The 16,368-nt window shown below is 39.0% G+C and overlaps 1 protein-coding gene across 4 annotated transcripts in view; it reads left to right on the top strand.

Moving 5' to 3' along the window:
• Positions 1 to 16,368, top strand: part of TFAP2D (transcription factor AP-2 delta) — a 59,394-nt gene that overhangs the window by 36,438 nt on the left and 6,588 nt on the right. For 3 of the 4 annotated variants that reach the window (XM_040553246.1, XM_040553244.1, XM_040553247.1), the window contains one exon: positions 13,458 to 15,873. In XM_040553246.1, coding sequence (XP_040409180.1) covers positions 13,458 to 13,677 — 220 coding nt within the window. In that variant the 3' untranslated portion in view covers positions 13,678 to 15,873. Of the gene's footprint in view, positions 1 to 13,457; positions 15,874 to 16,368 lie in introns of those variants that run through there. The other variant, XR_005818678.1, reaches the window with a different exon arrangement.

Below are 16,368 nucleotides of genomic sequence, written 5' to 3'. Positions count from 1 at the left end.
GCTGTATAAATCTCTAGATTGAGCTGGAGCCAAACTGTTACCTTTGGCAAAGACAGGCTTTAACTGGAACTTCTGTCAAGGTTCTGTGAATATTGTAGCAGGATTTAGTGTGTTTTTCAGCCATTATTCAATATGATCTGATTTTTTATTTTAGACATAAACCATCAGAAATCCCATATAGTTTCATACAGATTTACTATAACAAGAAGAGGTTAAGAAATTCTGCCTTGTAAACCGTGTTCAAGGCAGAAAAGGAACAATATGAAAAGTTGAGATTTTATACATATATATATGTTTATGCCATACAATGTCAGAAAGCAGTAGAGATTTTTTATGACCAGAAAAATTCAGAGGAATCACACAATCCTATATTATTAGAATTAATTATAAGATAATGAAAGACTTTCTGAAGGGCTATAAAATCTGATACCTACAGCATCCAGAATCTACTACCTTAGGGTAAAAGGAAGTTTTCTTTAGGAATAAATTACCCTACAGTTGGTAAGTGAGGAATAATGTTCTCCACTCGCTTGCAATGTTACTTGTTCAACATTAATAATTAAGACCAGGGTTCACAGACTAGCACAGGTCAGATACAAGCAGCAATTCCAGTTTCCTCTGTTTTAAATATTCAAGCTCATGCTTCTCTGTGAAGTTTTTCCACTGAGTCCCAATTCATCAAGATCTTTAAATATGTGTCCTATCTGAAGCACAGGATAGTCCCCATGAAGGGCTCAGAATTGCTGGGTTTTCTCGAACCCCAAACTCAAAGTTCATACAAAGCTTAGAACAGGAGAAATCTTCAAAGAAGCTGCCAGTGAGTCTGAAAACTGCTGAGTTTTGCACAACTTTACCAGATACACAGAAAACATAGGCTCATCTACACCCCTAGTATGACCATGTTTGTGCAGCTGCTCTCTGAGATTCCCATCTGACTTGAATACAGAAAACTCAGTGCTGCAGGAAGAATAATTTACCAGTATTGTTTGACCATGAACAAACAATTCTGCAGACCCTTACATTCATACCAGCAATTATTTTGCACTACCAGAGTCAAGGTTGTGTTATATTTGTTTTATTCAAGATTTTTTCCTTTTCAGTGCATTTTGAAATATCTTACTGCAGAGGTATTATATTGATATTAGTAAATAAAAAGTGTCAGGACACAGGCACGTATCATTTAGTTGTGCTGCTTTTTAGCAGGAGCCCTTGATTTTTGGTGCCCAATATAATTAACACTGTACCAAAACATTCCTGGGCACAGTGGCACATATATATTACTAATATATACAATATATAATAATAATAATAATAATAATAATAAATGCAACGTATACAATATATAATAACAATATACATATTATATATATATTCATAATATATATGTAGCCTGAGGATTCAAGGAAACACCAGCCCTTACTATAGCCCAGTTAGCTACCTTATCTGTGCTACAAATAACTTACTAAGACTTAGAAAATTCCAGATTTGTTAGGGCTGGTTCATAAGTCACTTACCTCATGAGAAAAATGCTGAGTCAGATCAAATTTCTTAGCATAAAAATTGTGGGCTCAAGAAGAGGTGATGTGCTGTAGGGCTACCCATGCTGTCCTTCAACCCTTCTTTGATCCCATCATGATAAATGCAGAGGAGCGAGTGGAATGATCCTATGGGTTGCATCGGGCCTGAAAGCTATAACTAAAGACAGAATCAGCATTAAGCCATGCAGCAAACAGGAAAACCATGGAAAAATCTATCTCCATTACTAAGTGCTTTTTGTCCAGATACATGAGTGTCTCTTTGTTGTCCTCTAAAGTCTGGTCTGTGTAAGTGCCTTTATGAGTCCATGAGAGCAGACAGCAAAGCCAGCACATCAGTACTAAAAAAGACTCTAAATGTTTCTATATCTTTAGAGAGAGTAACCCATTTCTCTGGCCCTTTGCTTTCAAAACGGAATAAGCATCAGGAAAGAGAGAGCAGGAGAATGTGAAAGAGAGGGAGTGAGAATGAAAGCAAAAAAAAAAGGGGGGGGAAGGGAAAAAGGAAAATATATTTAGATAAACCTTAGTTTCTTTTAAAATACCATCTATTACTTGTTATTCAGAGTTTTTTCTTCCAAAAATTCCACAGAACCAAGCAAAACTTTTGTGTGCATATGCATGCATCTGTCTGTCCAAGAGGGAAAAGCTGGGGTTTTAATTTATCCTGAAACTTAATCTGTTTTCAAATCCCACTGATGTCAGCAAAGCTGAGATTTCATCTTTATTTTCTTCAGGACAGCAAGGTTATATGAATCTCTCTAGCATTGTAAATTGCTTGTCTTTGGATTTAGAACAGGTAAAAGAGCCTAATACATACTCACTGAAACTGAGAAACAGCTCTCAATTATCCAGGTTGATGGGAGGAAAGACAGGGGTTGAAATAGAGAAAGCAAAAAGGTGGATGTATGCAAGACACGTATATAAGAGGCTATGTCCCAAGGCTTTGAGAACAACTCACTTTAGAAAAGCTTGGAAATGGTGGACCAGGGCAATCAGGAACTACAACAGATGAAGACAAGATTGCCTGGAGGCACGAGAGCTCTGAGACATGCACTCAGAGACCATATGGTGCAGGTTAGTTGTGATGTGAGATGGTGAAACTTTGGCTAACCCCCAAACACTCATAATCCTGCCATTAACTGAGCAAAGCTGAATTCTGACATTGCAGGTTTCTTCTTATGAATCTGGATTAATGCTAACCAGCACAATCGTCTAACAGCATCCTTTTTCATTTAATGGTGTGCAAGTAGATCTTGATGGTACAGAAGCATGTCAGTATGGGAAACAGTTGGAGTTAACTCATGTGTCACCTGTCTTTGGCACCTTTGCACTTCCCAGGCATTTAGTGCATCCAACCACCCCCAGAGCATAGAACAAGACCAGAAGAACTGATAGCTTTCAGTCGTATAGATCCCTGCTGTGAAGAATGGAAATGCTTCTGCCATATTTCAGAGAAGGAATGGAGATACATAAAAATCTAAACCCCCTCAAAGATATATGAAAACCTATCTATTAACTGTGTGGGTATGGTCCTGGACACTGGAACACAACAGTCTATAATGTTTGATTGTTACTGCTTTTTTGTTTTGGTTTGTTTGTTTTTGTTTTGGTTTGTTTTGTTTTTATGAACTTGGCCTAGACCAACTCTTCCTGTCACAAGCAATTCCGAGGCACAAGGCAACCTTATCCCTGTCAAGGGGATGTTCCCAGTTGGAATCTTAGAAATAGCCTCCACTTTTCAGATTAAAATACTTGAATAATGGAGATGAGGCCAGACTGTGTTAGATCTCTTGTGAGCAGAGGAGGAACCTTTGCACTCTTCACCTTACTAGCACAGATATAGATGACTAAAGTCGTACCCTAGCCCCAGTTTAAGTACCTTGGAGTTATTTAACTGTCTCATGAATGTGGAGGTCTAGGCGCATTTTAGGTGTAAAAGACCATCCTGTGTCACATTCATCTGCTACTCCCTCAGCTCAAGGCTTGTTTGTGAGCCCCGCATCACATCTACCAGCCCTACAAATGCTCTGGATGTCCCGTAGCATCTCTTAGTTGCATGGATGAGCCTGCATGTTCACTTTCCATCCCTGTTTTTAAAGTTTTTCTCTTTTGCAGAGGAAAATTTCAGACTGGATTGTGAATGAAAACCCTTGAGTATGTTTATCTAGTATGGTAGCTTCTGCATTAAACCAAAGCTAGAATTCTGGATCTAGGATCCTGTTTTATTCATTTTATATTTATGTCTGTTGATAAAGCATCAAAGCAGCCTTCAGTCTAAGGAGTAGAATTTAGGACATCCTTTCAACCCGACTAAAAGTTGAAAACAGTAAATTAGTGCATTTGATTTGATTTTAGTCCCTCTTTCTCTCCTGTTGAGTGTAGAGAGCATGTATCTACTTCTCTTTTCCATTCCACTGCAATATCTGAGCTTCCCACAGATTCATTCAGGGATCTGAGAGTCACATTGACATGTGTCTTCTTGTCTTTACATTCATAACCTGCCTTTTCTTCAGAACAGCTTTGCTGTCTGCCACTGCTCAATCTTGCAGTGAAAGCAAAAGTGTGATTTTATGAAAGAGTATATTTTATTAAATTAAGTATTTCTACTAACTGTATGAGCAGATGCACGTTCTTAGAATGAGAGGTCTCCCCTTATCTAGAAGATGTTATAATAATAAATGTTTTAATAAGAAGTAGATATCAGGGTTTTTGAATTTTTGGCAGAAGTCTTTTTTAGTTCCTAAAAACCCAGTGAAAACTACTGTTCCTGCAAATCCCACCAAAAATGAGCTCCCAGCCCCCCAAAAAAGCAAGCCTCCCCCCCAAGAAAAAAAAGTGACACAAACACACACCAAAAAAAAATTTATAGAGAGAATATTTTCTGAGATTATACTAAAGAGTGCTGTGCATTTTTCTTGGCTTACATAAGTACAGGCTCCCTCACCTCATTTGTCAGACTCTTAGCCTTACTTCTTCACTTGTAAAATTAGATATAAACATGCCTTTTACAGCTGCTTTTGGGTCACTTGTGTCTACAAGAACTTGCACTAGATAGAAAATCCTACTGATGTCATCCATCCCATAGGGAAAGATGAATATTTACTGATTACAGAATTTGGATTTGATCCTTTAAGGTTACATTTCATCAAGGTGCACAATCACATCTAGATAATCTATTTCACATATAAAAGATAACAACTGCAAAAGAGCAAAGGGAAAACTACTTTTTTTTTGCAAGTGGCACTTCTTTCGGAGCAGAAACCTTATATAAACAGACAAAAATAATAGGCTCAGAATACTAAAACCAGAAAATAAAAGCAATCGTTATCCTCTCAAATTATTCTTTGTTTTGCCTAGCCATCCAGCTGATATGAAACACCCTCACCATGAAACTGTTTGAGACAAGAGTTTTGTCATTTAGTCAGTCTCTGAGCCTGGAGCTGTCAGCCTCCTGTGAGTGCCTGGCATCATACTGACAAGGTGACACAAAAGGCGACAGGCAAAAAAACAGAGGCTCAGACATTCGGAGCAGTAAAAAAGTAACATCCTTCCTTCTGAAGGGTAAAAGAGAGCAATGAAATACATTTTGAAACTAAGAGCATTTTTTAAATTGTAACAAAGAGCCAAGACCGAATTCTTACTTGTGGGTTGCCTTTACAGATATCTTAGCCCCTTTTTATATTGTTTTCTATTTCTTATACTTCTTTTCCTATCAGGAGGTAGAGCAGCTGCTGTCATAATAATTCCAGTCGTCTTGATTAGCGATAGCAGCATTCTGTTTAGATGCATGGACTGGAAGAAGCTTGGTGTGAGATTATGTGGTGAAACAGCTCCGGTGCCCTCTAGAGTTTCCTGATTTCCATGATCTCTCACAATCTGGCCTTTGATTCAGTTAGTTGCAAAGGAACGTATTGGTTCCTAGTGCTGAGGTATTAGCAATCAAGAAATTGTTCCTTTCTTGTTCCTTTTGTTCTTTCTTTTACCTGGCCTTATGTTTGCCGAAGGTATTAGAGATCCTTCCTCTGGGATTTGTCACTCATTCCTTTTTCCAGGGATTCCATCTTCAGTCTTGTCATAGCAGGGATTCTGTCATCTCCTCCTGCTCTGCTTATAACCAAAATCACTTTGAAAGGATTGGAACATTTTTGTGTGCAGAGGCTGAATTGCTAAGATAGAGAAATCATAAGGATTTTGTTGAGTCTTATGGTACTTCTTCACAGAGAGGGTGATCAAGCATTGGAACACACTCCTCAGGGAAGTGGTGGAATCCTATCCCTGGAGATATTTAAGAGATGTGTGGACATGGGACATGGTTTAGTGGTGGGTCATTTCCAACCTGGATGATTTTATCATTCTATGATTTTATATTCCTTTAAAGTCACAACTTATGGAGTCAGGAGATCTGATGACCTGTTTTCTTTTCTTTACCCTCTTCATTAACAAGTAAGTTCCTTGCTTAATGAGGAAAGAGTAAATATGTATTAATCAGAGATGAAAAAAGCATAGAGGCTAGACTGTTTCTCAGTCCAATACTTAAGATTTCTTCTGATTCCAAGGAAAAGAAATGTCATCTCCTCATTCCCAAATTACTGGGATACAATATTGCTTTCTCATCCGCATGTTTATAATGCTTAGCTCTTGGTCTTTCTCATTTGAGGAGGACAATGGGACTTCTCAGCTGTATCATCATCTTCACTGATGACAGATGATCATCTGATGATCGTCTACAGATGATAGAAAGTTGGTTGAATCTCATTTACTTCTGTGCCTTGTTGTAGGGCAGAGATGTGACCACTAAGTTAAAGGAGAAACTAAAGGAACTGTGCAGGAACAGCAACAGCAAAGGCTGTGTGAGTCACATGGACACACTCACACTTTCTCAAAAGTACCCAGTCATCTTGTATCTCTCTGTGGTCTCATCGGTGTATTTGGTTCCCCAGGCAGTGATGGGCAGCAAGGCCACTTTTCATCCACAGTGAGGCACAAGCCGGTATACTTTTTTTCTCATTGAAAACTAACAAGTCACAGGGTTATCCAGTCTTTTATTTGAGGACCATAATATGCTGTGCTGGTAACATTTATTGGCAAACATCCAAGGGCTTCTATGAGTGCCATGTGCAATATTGTTCCATGGCTAAATCTTTGTCTTATAGCTCAGAAACACTATAGACACAGTCTTGGATATTTCAGAGACATTCCCTGGGCAATTTTCCTGATGTGGAAAATCATCTCTGAGATCCAAAATCTTCAGAGCTGAAACAGAATATTTTGGAAATAGGGGGTGTCAGCTCTGGCACTCTGCAGTTCTTTCACCCTGATGGGCAGGTAAACTTTACCACCACTGCTCTCTCACTCCCCCTACTCACATGAAATAAAAGGGCTCAAAGGTTGAGATAAGAACAGGGAGATCACTCACTGATTACCATCACAGGCAAAACAGATTCAACATAGGTAGATTAATATAACTATTTGTAGCAGACCAGAACACTGAGAAACTGAAAGCAAACTAAAATCGCCTGTCCCCCATCAACCCCCTTCTACATCGCCCCTCTCCCCCCGTCTCCCCGAGCAGCACAGGGGAACAGGGAATGGGGGCTGCAGTGAGTCCCTGACGCTCTCTGCCGCTCCTTCACGGTCCCTCTCTGCCCCTGCTCCACATGGGGTCCCTCCCACGGGATGCCGTCCATCCCAAAGTGACCCTGCGGGGGATGCCCACAGGCAGCAGCTCTTCAAGAACTACTCCCATATGGGTCCATACCACGGGGTCCATCCATCAGGAGCAAACTGCTCCAGCAGGGGTCCCCCATGGGCGGCAGCTCCCCCCAGACCCCCTGCTCCTGCGTGGGCTCCTCACCACGGGCTGCAGCTCCGGCCCGGGGCCTGCTCATGCGGGGGATCTCCATGGGCAGCAGCCTCTTCCAGGCCACATCCACCTGCTCCACCAGGGGCTCCTCCACGGGCTGCAGCGTGGAGATCTGCTCCATGTGGGACCCATGGGCTGCAGGGGGACAGCCTGCTCCACCAGGGGCCTCTCCACAGGCCACAGGGCCTCCTCCATGGCTGGAGCACCTTCTACCCTCCTTCTGCACTAACCTTGGCATCTGAGGGATTTTTTTCTCTCTCTGTTTTCTCACCTCTCTTCCAGCTGCTGCTGTGAAGCAGATTTTTTGTTTGTTTATTTGCTTTGTGTAGTTGTTGTTGTTGTCCTTTCTTAAATCCGCTCTCACAGAGGCACAACCAGCATTGCTCACTGGCTCAGCTCTGGACACCAGTGGGTTCCTCTCTGGTGTTGGCTGGAGCTGGCCCTTATCTAACAAGGGACTGTTTCTGGGCTCTTCTCACAGAGGCCAAACCTGTAGCACCCTCTACCCCCCTACTACCAAAACCTTGCCAGGTAAGCCCAATACACATTGCTCTCTTTTTTCCACTGCTTTTATATGCAGTAAAATGAGGTCCATCTGGTTATGAGAACATGTCCTTAATACACTTGTTCAATTATGAATGGAAAACAAGCCCAAGGACTTACTTTGCAAGGCAACTTTTGTATGTGCTGTTTGCCACTCTGATCCTATAGACTATTATCCCTGTAATATATGCTGCTCGTGTTCTAGTGTTCATCTTGACTATCAGCCTAACTTGTGCCATGGTTTGGTCCACTCACCTTCTGAAGTAAAGTTTAATTCTCAAGGCATCCTACATAAGGGAGACCTTGCAATCAGCAGAAACCCTTGGAATTCAGTAGAGATACCTCTAACTTAGGAAGTTATTTGTATCACTATGATGATTCAAATATTTTTCCATTTCATTTACAGCCATCAAAAATCTTATCAGATTTCATTATTTGTCATCTGCCACATATTGTTAAATCTAGGTAATCATGAAGTGGTTTTCACATTCAAAATTCTGATAAACTCCAAACAATAAGTTCAAGCTTGCCTTTTCTTCATCATTATTATTGTTTTAAAGTATTTATTTATTTTAAATGAGGGTGTAAACATTCTGTGCAGATGGCCTCCTCCTCCCCGCCCCCCACCCCCCAGTGAGGGAATCTGTTTCTTTTACCGCATGTTGAAGTTTCACCAGCCTAGGGTATGGAGAAGTCCTTGAGGTAGCTGCCAAATAAGAGTCCAAGCCTTCAGGCATACTTGGATCTTTTCATTTTTAAGTGAGGCCATCATTAAAATATGAGCATACATAATTGCATCATAGCACTGAGCAGGATTGCAGGCTGGTCTGGATGCCTTTAAGCCTAAGGATTTATAATACATTGACCTGCTATTCATTGCCTTCTTTCTGCATCTCTTCATAAACAGTACCAAAATCAAAGATTTTGACCTTACCTTTTAGAACAATAAAGTTTCTTGCTTTTAGGGGTTGCAATGAAATGTACTAGAACACCAAGAATACTCAGATGATTCCACTATAAAAACTCCAAGTTTAATTTTAGGATCTTAAACCCAAAAGAAAGTCTTACAATGAAAGCAATCCTCCTAGTAGATGTGAAGCACAAACAAAAGTGGACTGAATTTAGTGGGAGCTCAGTCTAAAAATCATGCATTTAAATGTGACTTTCAGGAAGTGTGTTTTAATGCTTTGCCATTAGTCTTCTGCCTGTCACACTTTGGATTTCAGTGTAAAATCAGAATTTCTTCCCAACTTGAAACTTACTTTCATTGGCAAAGGGAAATTATCCGTCTTTCTTAGATCTGTCAAAGACTTGTAGATAAACAAAGCTCACTAAAATTAGAGTAATGGGAACTACTCATAAAAATGTAAGATAAAATAGAAGATCTCTCTCAGCCATTGCTCATTACATAAAGCAGGGCTAAAAAAAATACATCCTCACAAGAGAGTGCCATGGAGGGCTGGTCAGAAATTTTCTATAAAATGGTTTCTTTCAGTAAGTATCATGGGAAAGTTAATAGGCTTTGCATATCTCCATCTGTGGGGAAGAATACATTCAACAGGAATCAAATGAGTTGTCATGAGACTGCAGTGCCATTTCAAGGCTGGTTGGTTGTTGGTGTTTAATAATAAATACAAATCTGCCTGGAAAAAAACTGCTTTTGGATTATTTGTGGTGCATAAAAGCTTAAAAAGCAGATCTGTAAAGGCGATAGATGCATAACTCACCCCACAGAATCCTTTTCCTGTGAACATTAGTTTTCAGGCAAGAAGTTCAAGATTCTGTTCAATATGAAATACTAATATCAAGGTGTCTCCATATCAGCTGGTTGTTTAAGCTTCCCGTGTAGTCAGGGGACTTCCCTATATCTATGGAAAGATATAACTCAATAAACATTAGCATGAGACATATTTTTAGATACTACAAGGTATACCATCAGCCCATTGCTGCTTTAAAAGGGTGTTCTGTAAGCCCTGTGCATTACCTGCTCACTTGGCACAAATATCTTGTTAATATAAGACATCTAAAATGCCACCAAACATTCTTGTTCAGATTCATGGTGTAGCCAGAAAATAAAAATTAAATTAAATTAAATTAAATTAAATTAAATTTAAAAAATAAAATAAAGTAAAATAAAATAAAATAAAATAAATAAATGGTGTAGATGATCATAAAAGAGGCTTTTCATATGCTTAGTCATACTCCATACATCTCTGACAATATTGAATAAATCCCCAGGGCACAATTCAGTTGCCTAAACATCAGTGTATAGTACTAGTGCACAAAGATGCACAATGATAACCTGCATGGCCTCAAAACACCTAGAAGCAAGGTGAACTTAAGTTCTATATCATGCCTACCAATTCTGTGCTGGTTTCTTAGGTGCCATAGGGCATCTCAAATCAATGAAGACTCTTACACATAGGAAACGGACTTGAGTCCTCTTTGATTGTAATGGAAGTTTAGGCACTGTTGATGGATACAGCTACAAGTTGACATTTTTGCTTACATATCTGAATATCAGACTTTGTCCCATTCTGCTGTTTTCTACAGTCTTGTTCAGCATTTCAGAACATTAAATTCTTCTACCCTCATTCTTAACCCTATGGATTTTTTTTTTCTGAGCCAATCTCTGTAAGGTTTCACTGCAGTATTCCAACTTTGCTCTTCAGGGTGTATTGAACTATTATATGAACACAGTACTATTTCTTTTGCTCAAGAGTGGAAATGTTCAAAGACAAGCAGACCAGGAGAATTCTTCGCTATTCAATCCTTTCTTAAACTTAGTATTCCTGTCTACTGGAAATTAATGATTGCAGGTATTGTCAACTCTTAAAGCTGATAAACTATATTATTTTGCATGCAAGATCAATAATATTTTATACATCTCTCAGTATAGTCAGTTCCCTCAAACAGGACCCAGAAGATCATACAAGCACTGTAAAAATCATAAAATATTATAACTAGTAATGATAGTTTTGGACTTTATTTTTCTTGCTCTCTGATAATCTTAGCTTCTTCACATTTTCATTCCTCTGGACTTATGAAAGACAGAAATGAAGATAAAATGCAACACAAAATCTTGAAATCACCTGACTCCTAAATATCAGAATTGTAAGGGCTAAAAATAATCTTATCTGTATGCTATGGCTGACATTTCTGCAAGTATTAAAAACATCAGACAATTATGATGATTTTTTTTTTCTTGGTAAGCCAAACATTTCTCAAAAACAAACAAATGAAAAATTTGAAATTAAAGCCATATATTTTTACCTCTCTTTGATGTTAAACTGAAAAGATGCAGATATTACTATAAGTCCAAATTTCAAGAGTCCAAACTTCAAGAGTCATGTGGTATCATTAATTGATGTCTGCAAAATAGTCCTTGTAAATATTTAATTATAATTTTCCTCTCATTACTAACTTGAGATAAACATAATTTCCTGCTTTGAAAAGTGCCTGGAGACTGATAGATAAACATTCTAAAAGTGAGTTATTTGTTAATTGCCTTTGGGAGACCTTTCATAAAAGACTGGACCATTCCCAATCTGAAACGGAGAAGTATTTCCCCACTGAGCTCTCATTTTGGTTAGGACTCACATAAGTTTGGTGTCTTTCTTAGGATGCTGGCATTCCTAGCAAACAAGGTTCCCATGTCCAGCAGAGACAGAAAGATCACCCTGAGAGACATGTTGGAACCTTTCCCATATTTGTTTTCCATACGTCCAGTATTCTGGCAATTGTCCATGTCTTGTATAACCTCTATTCCCTGGACCATTATTTTTCTACTGTTTTCTAAAACAGCTGGAAAGACTAAGAAGCCAAAATGCAGAGGAGAAGAGTTCTCACTGAAATGCAATGTTCCCATTTCTAACCTATGTATGGCTCTCTGCTTTAGATCAGGGTTTACTGACGTGGTGCCTCAGACACCCAGAGAGTTACCATAAGGGCGAAATCTTAACTAGAATGGGATGAAGTAGTTATTGTTTTGGAAGAATCACTGTAATGTGGTTTTTCTCCCTCACCCAAACCAATATAAAATATTGATTTCTGAAAAATATCTGCAGTCTAAAATCAGCTTATTATCCTTTCCTTGTTTTCTTCTTCCCTAGGCAGAACTGGGATGTCTGAAATAAATATTTTAAATACTGCAATGACATTTCAACCTCTAAAATAATTTTCAACTTATGTTTCTATATGAAAGTTAAAAATCAGGAAGGATTTTTGGTTAGTTGGTTCATTGGTTTTGCTTCTGTTTCTGTTCTTGGTTTTCCACCTACAAGTTATCAAAATGATTTATTATAACGATGAAAAGAATTTGGTTGCCCATATGAAGGTGTCTAGTACCACACGAGATGCCTTGAGCCTTATGTGAACAACTTGTAGTGTACACGTAGCATTTAAGCAGGCAGGGCTGGAGTCAGTTGCCTAAAGAGTGGTCTCTGGTACCATTTCCAAAATCCTTGCAAAACTGTTATCTGACACAGGAACAGACATGCATGTTCCTGTATCTGCAAGTGGACGCCAGGTGGATGCCCAAAAGCATCTCAAGTGACTATAGATATCTATGGGTGCAATGAAGTGCTTCTTTAAATTTAAATGAGATTAACCTACTATCAGACTGCCTGACTACTCCACAAATACATCATTTCAGTAACTGTTAAGTGAGGAGCAACAGTGAAATTCATCTGCTTTGCAGTTCAGGAAAACAAGAACAAATTCAGTGTTAACTTGAGAAAACACACTATTTAGGTGAAAGATGCAATAAGATAAATATATTCTAGGAAATTCAACATCACCACATCAAGAGATGTTGGAACTTGGTTATTTTTACTATAAATTTGTTAGGAAAATCTGTGGATTTAGCCTAGCTGAACTAGCTCTAGATGTTGTTGGGTGTTGTTGGGCCTTAGCAATGGCCAGGAGCCATTCCCAAAGGGCGGTTTGGATTCCCCACTGTTGGATATTCGGAGGGTTTAGCAGCGTAGAAAAGACCAAACTGTGCCTATTGGCCTGGCATTGCATAATTTCTTAATACATATGCAACTATACGTAATTCCATGTAGGATAATCAAAGCTTGTTGTTTAACAGTCTGACCTGGGAGAGTGGATAAACCACACAGAACTGGTTTCATATACCTGAGAAAGAAGGGAGCCAAACCTTCTGGGACAAGAAAAGTAGCAATGCTGGAGGGTCTTGGGCATGGATTTCTCTTGGTCTCTCTGAAGTCAACAATACTGTGTCAATCTGCATCAGCTGCAGATCTGTCCCACGGTGTTTCAGAAGTGATACTCCTACCAAAAACAACCTTTGAAGCTGTGTAGTCTGCTCTTCTGCTCTATTCTTTTCCTTTCTGTTTCTCCTGCAGGTAATAAATAGTTTAGGGAGCAAATCTTGAATTTCACTGTAGCAAAATCAGCTTACTGTAAACTCTTCGACGTATGTGAGTGCAAATATATTTATGTGTGTGTGTGTATTTCTTTTTCTCTTTTTGTCTCCTTCCCATTTGTAGTTTGATCACTCATGGTTTTGGAACTCCTGCAATATGTGCTGCCCTAAGCACTTTCCAAACTGTTCTCAGTGAAATGCTGAACTACTTGGAAAAGCACACATCGCACAAAAACGGAGGAGCGGCAGAATCCGGCCAAGGACACGCCAACTCGGAGAAAGCCCCCCTGCGGAAAACTTCAGAGGCTGCTGTGAAAGAGGGCAAAACAGAAAAGACAGACTAGCTACATCAAACAGAATCTATTTCAAGAGAGTCTTGCTGCTGATATTTTTTTTTAAATATATATATCATTGAGGGCGATTTATCTCCAGTGGACCAAATCCAAAAAAGGGGGGAAAAAAGAGAAAAAAAAAAAAAAAAGGAAAAAAAAGAAAAAAAGAAAGAAAAAAGAGAAAGATTAAAACAGAGAAAGAGAGAGCATGAGAGAGGAAAGTATTCAATCCTAAGAACAGCAGTGTACAGTAATTGTGTGATGAAATTGTCACTTTTTTAAAATTTATGTTGCTCTAAACTACTTTTTCGTGCACGTAGTATTTGATTGTTCTGAATGATACACTAACACTGTTTTTATAAGCACTTCTGGACTTGGCTGAGGTGGCACATGAAATTTGTCACAGGCCAACTTGAAGCACTTTCTTCTCTGGCAGCACAGTTAGGGCCAGCACATCGGTTGTGGGACATGCAGTTCCAGCATACTGGCTTTGCTCACATGCAGGATAGATTGAAAGAAGGGCTTCCTCTGATCCATCAGAAATGCCTGATCCAGACATCATTGGGAAAATAATATGGATACCTGGCAAGAGAGGAATCTGTGGGTCATGGGACAAATGAACTGTTTGGTATTGGGGGCTGCATATCTCCACATGGGATTGTACAATAAAGCTGCACTGGAATGAGACCAGAACCTGTTAGGAATCTGTCCTGGCCATTCAAGCAGCTAAGGTGTCTTTTGTGAGAAGAGCATGGCAGACTAAATGGGGAAAAAATATCCACACTTGATAGTTTAATTAAGAGCCCTGATCCCTCTGTGAACTTCAGATTAAATGACTGCATGGGCTTCTGTCCTCTATCTTCTCAGCCCTTGGTCCCACAACACTGCAGTCTGCCACACCTGGGTTTCTGTTCAACAGCATCAATGCAGGCAATCGGAGTCACCTTTTGTGTTGCCATGATTTTATGATGCTTTTTCTTCAACAGCTTGTTTCTGCAGCTTTATTGTTTTCAGAAATCCAGCTGAGGTGCAGAGGTCTAACAGAATCCACTCATCTATAGAAAAAATAAAATAAAACCAAAATGACATGTAAGAGAGATTGGTACAGTCCACAGCAGCTAAGTGCTTAATAACTTTGTGTATTTTGAAATATTAGTTCACCACCCAGCACACATCCTCACAAAGAAAACACTGGAGGCATAGTTTGAGCTCAAGCCTCTGAGTCAAGAGGCATTTCCCAGCCACATTCTGACTTCTTCAATGAAACTTCCATTCAATTCCTTTTCTTGTTTCTCTCATATCATTTTATTGAGAAAGTTAGGGAGGATTGATATTGTAGGGTGGGGTTATACTGACCTTCAAACTCTTTAAAATCAACATAATAAGATCTTTTCTTCCAAAAGACAATTCATCTCTTTCTACAGCAGGAAAAAAAAAAAATACAGTAGTCCATGTGTAAGTGTTTATAGCTATTTGAGATGCTTTAGGGTGTCCAAGACAGCCACATAGTTTTGACAGATATGTCAAGAAACCAATAGGGTGTCTGGATTCTCCTGGAAGATGATATGGAGGACCTGAGAAGACAGCACTAGAGACAAATGGGTGGCCACCTGTCCTGCACACCAAGTGCCTAGGATGGGTGGAAGGGATCATCTGGAAGTGCCTGTCTTTCTCCATGGATAATAGCCAGAATTTAATGGTGGTATTCTGTATTGCACATGACTACAACTGGACTGGTCACCCTCTTCTCCCTATAATTAGTGGAAAGAGGCACTTATGGTGTACTCTTCATCTTACCTCAAAACAGCAATGAATCATGCTCTTGAAGTGTGTCTTTTTCTCAACTAGATAAGAAGGAAGCCAGGGATAAAAGTGCTCATACACATTGTCATTTTCTAGAGCTAGTTAAAATACATTACATCTTGCATGACCCGCTTTAGATTTATCAACCTAGGGGGTATAAAAACTGTCCAAAAGCATTTACAGGTATGATGTAGGGAGATGATTAACAAGATCATCCTCAGCTTTCAAAGGTATGGAAGGAAACAGAACAGTTATGGCATGGCACTATTCCTCTTGAGACCAGTAAGGACATTGCCATCAAGGCAAGAAAACAAGCTAAAACTATCTGAGTCCCTATTTGCTTGTAGCAGGAAGGCAGGAAGGCGATAGAAAGGTGAAAGAAAGAAAGGCGAAAGAAAGAAAGAAAGAAAGAAAGAAAGAAAGAAAGAAAGAGAAAGAAAGGAAAAGAAAGAAAGAGAAAAAGAAAGAAAGAAAGAAAGAAAGAAAGAAAGAAAGAAAGAAAGAAAGAAAGAAAGAAAGAAAGAAAGAAAGAAAGAAAGAGAAAAGAAAGAAAGAAAGAAAGAAAGAAAGAAAGAAAGAAAGAAAGAGAAAGAAAGAGAAAGGAAGGAAGAGAGAGAAAGAGAGAGAGAGAGAAAGAGAAAGAAAGAGAGAGAGAGAAAGAAAGAAAGAAAGAAAGAAAGAAAGAAAGAAAGAAAGAAAGAGAAAGAAAAGAGAAAGAAAGAAAGAAAGAAAGAGAAAGAAAGAGAAAGAAAGAGAAAGAGAGAGAGAGAAAGAGAGAAAGAGAGAAAGAGAGAAAGAGAGAAAGAGAGAAAGAGAGAAAGAGAGAAAGAGAGAAAGAAAGAAAGAAAGAAAGAAAGAAAGAAAGAAAGAAAGAAAGAAAGAAAGAAAGAGAGAAAGATC

Source organism: Cygnus olor, chromosome 3 (assembly GCF_009769625.2).
Source record: "Cygnus olor isolate bCygOlo1 chromosome 3, bCygOlo1.pri.v2, whole genome shotgun sequence".
NCBI lineage: Eukaryota > Metazoa > Chordata > Aves > Anseriformes > Anatidae > Cygnus > Cygnus olor.
The sequence above is the reverse complement of the archived record's forward strand: the minus strand, read 5'-3'. Positions and strand labels throughout refer to the sequence as shown.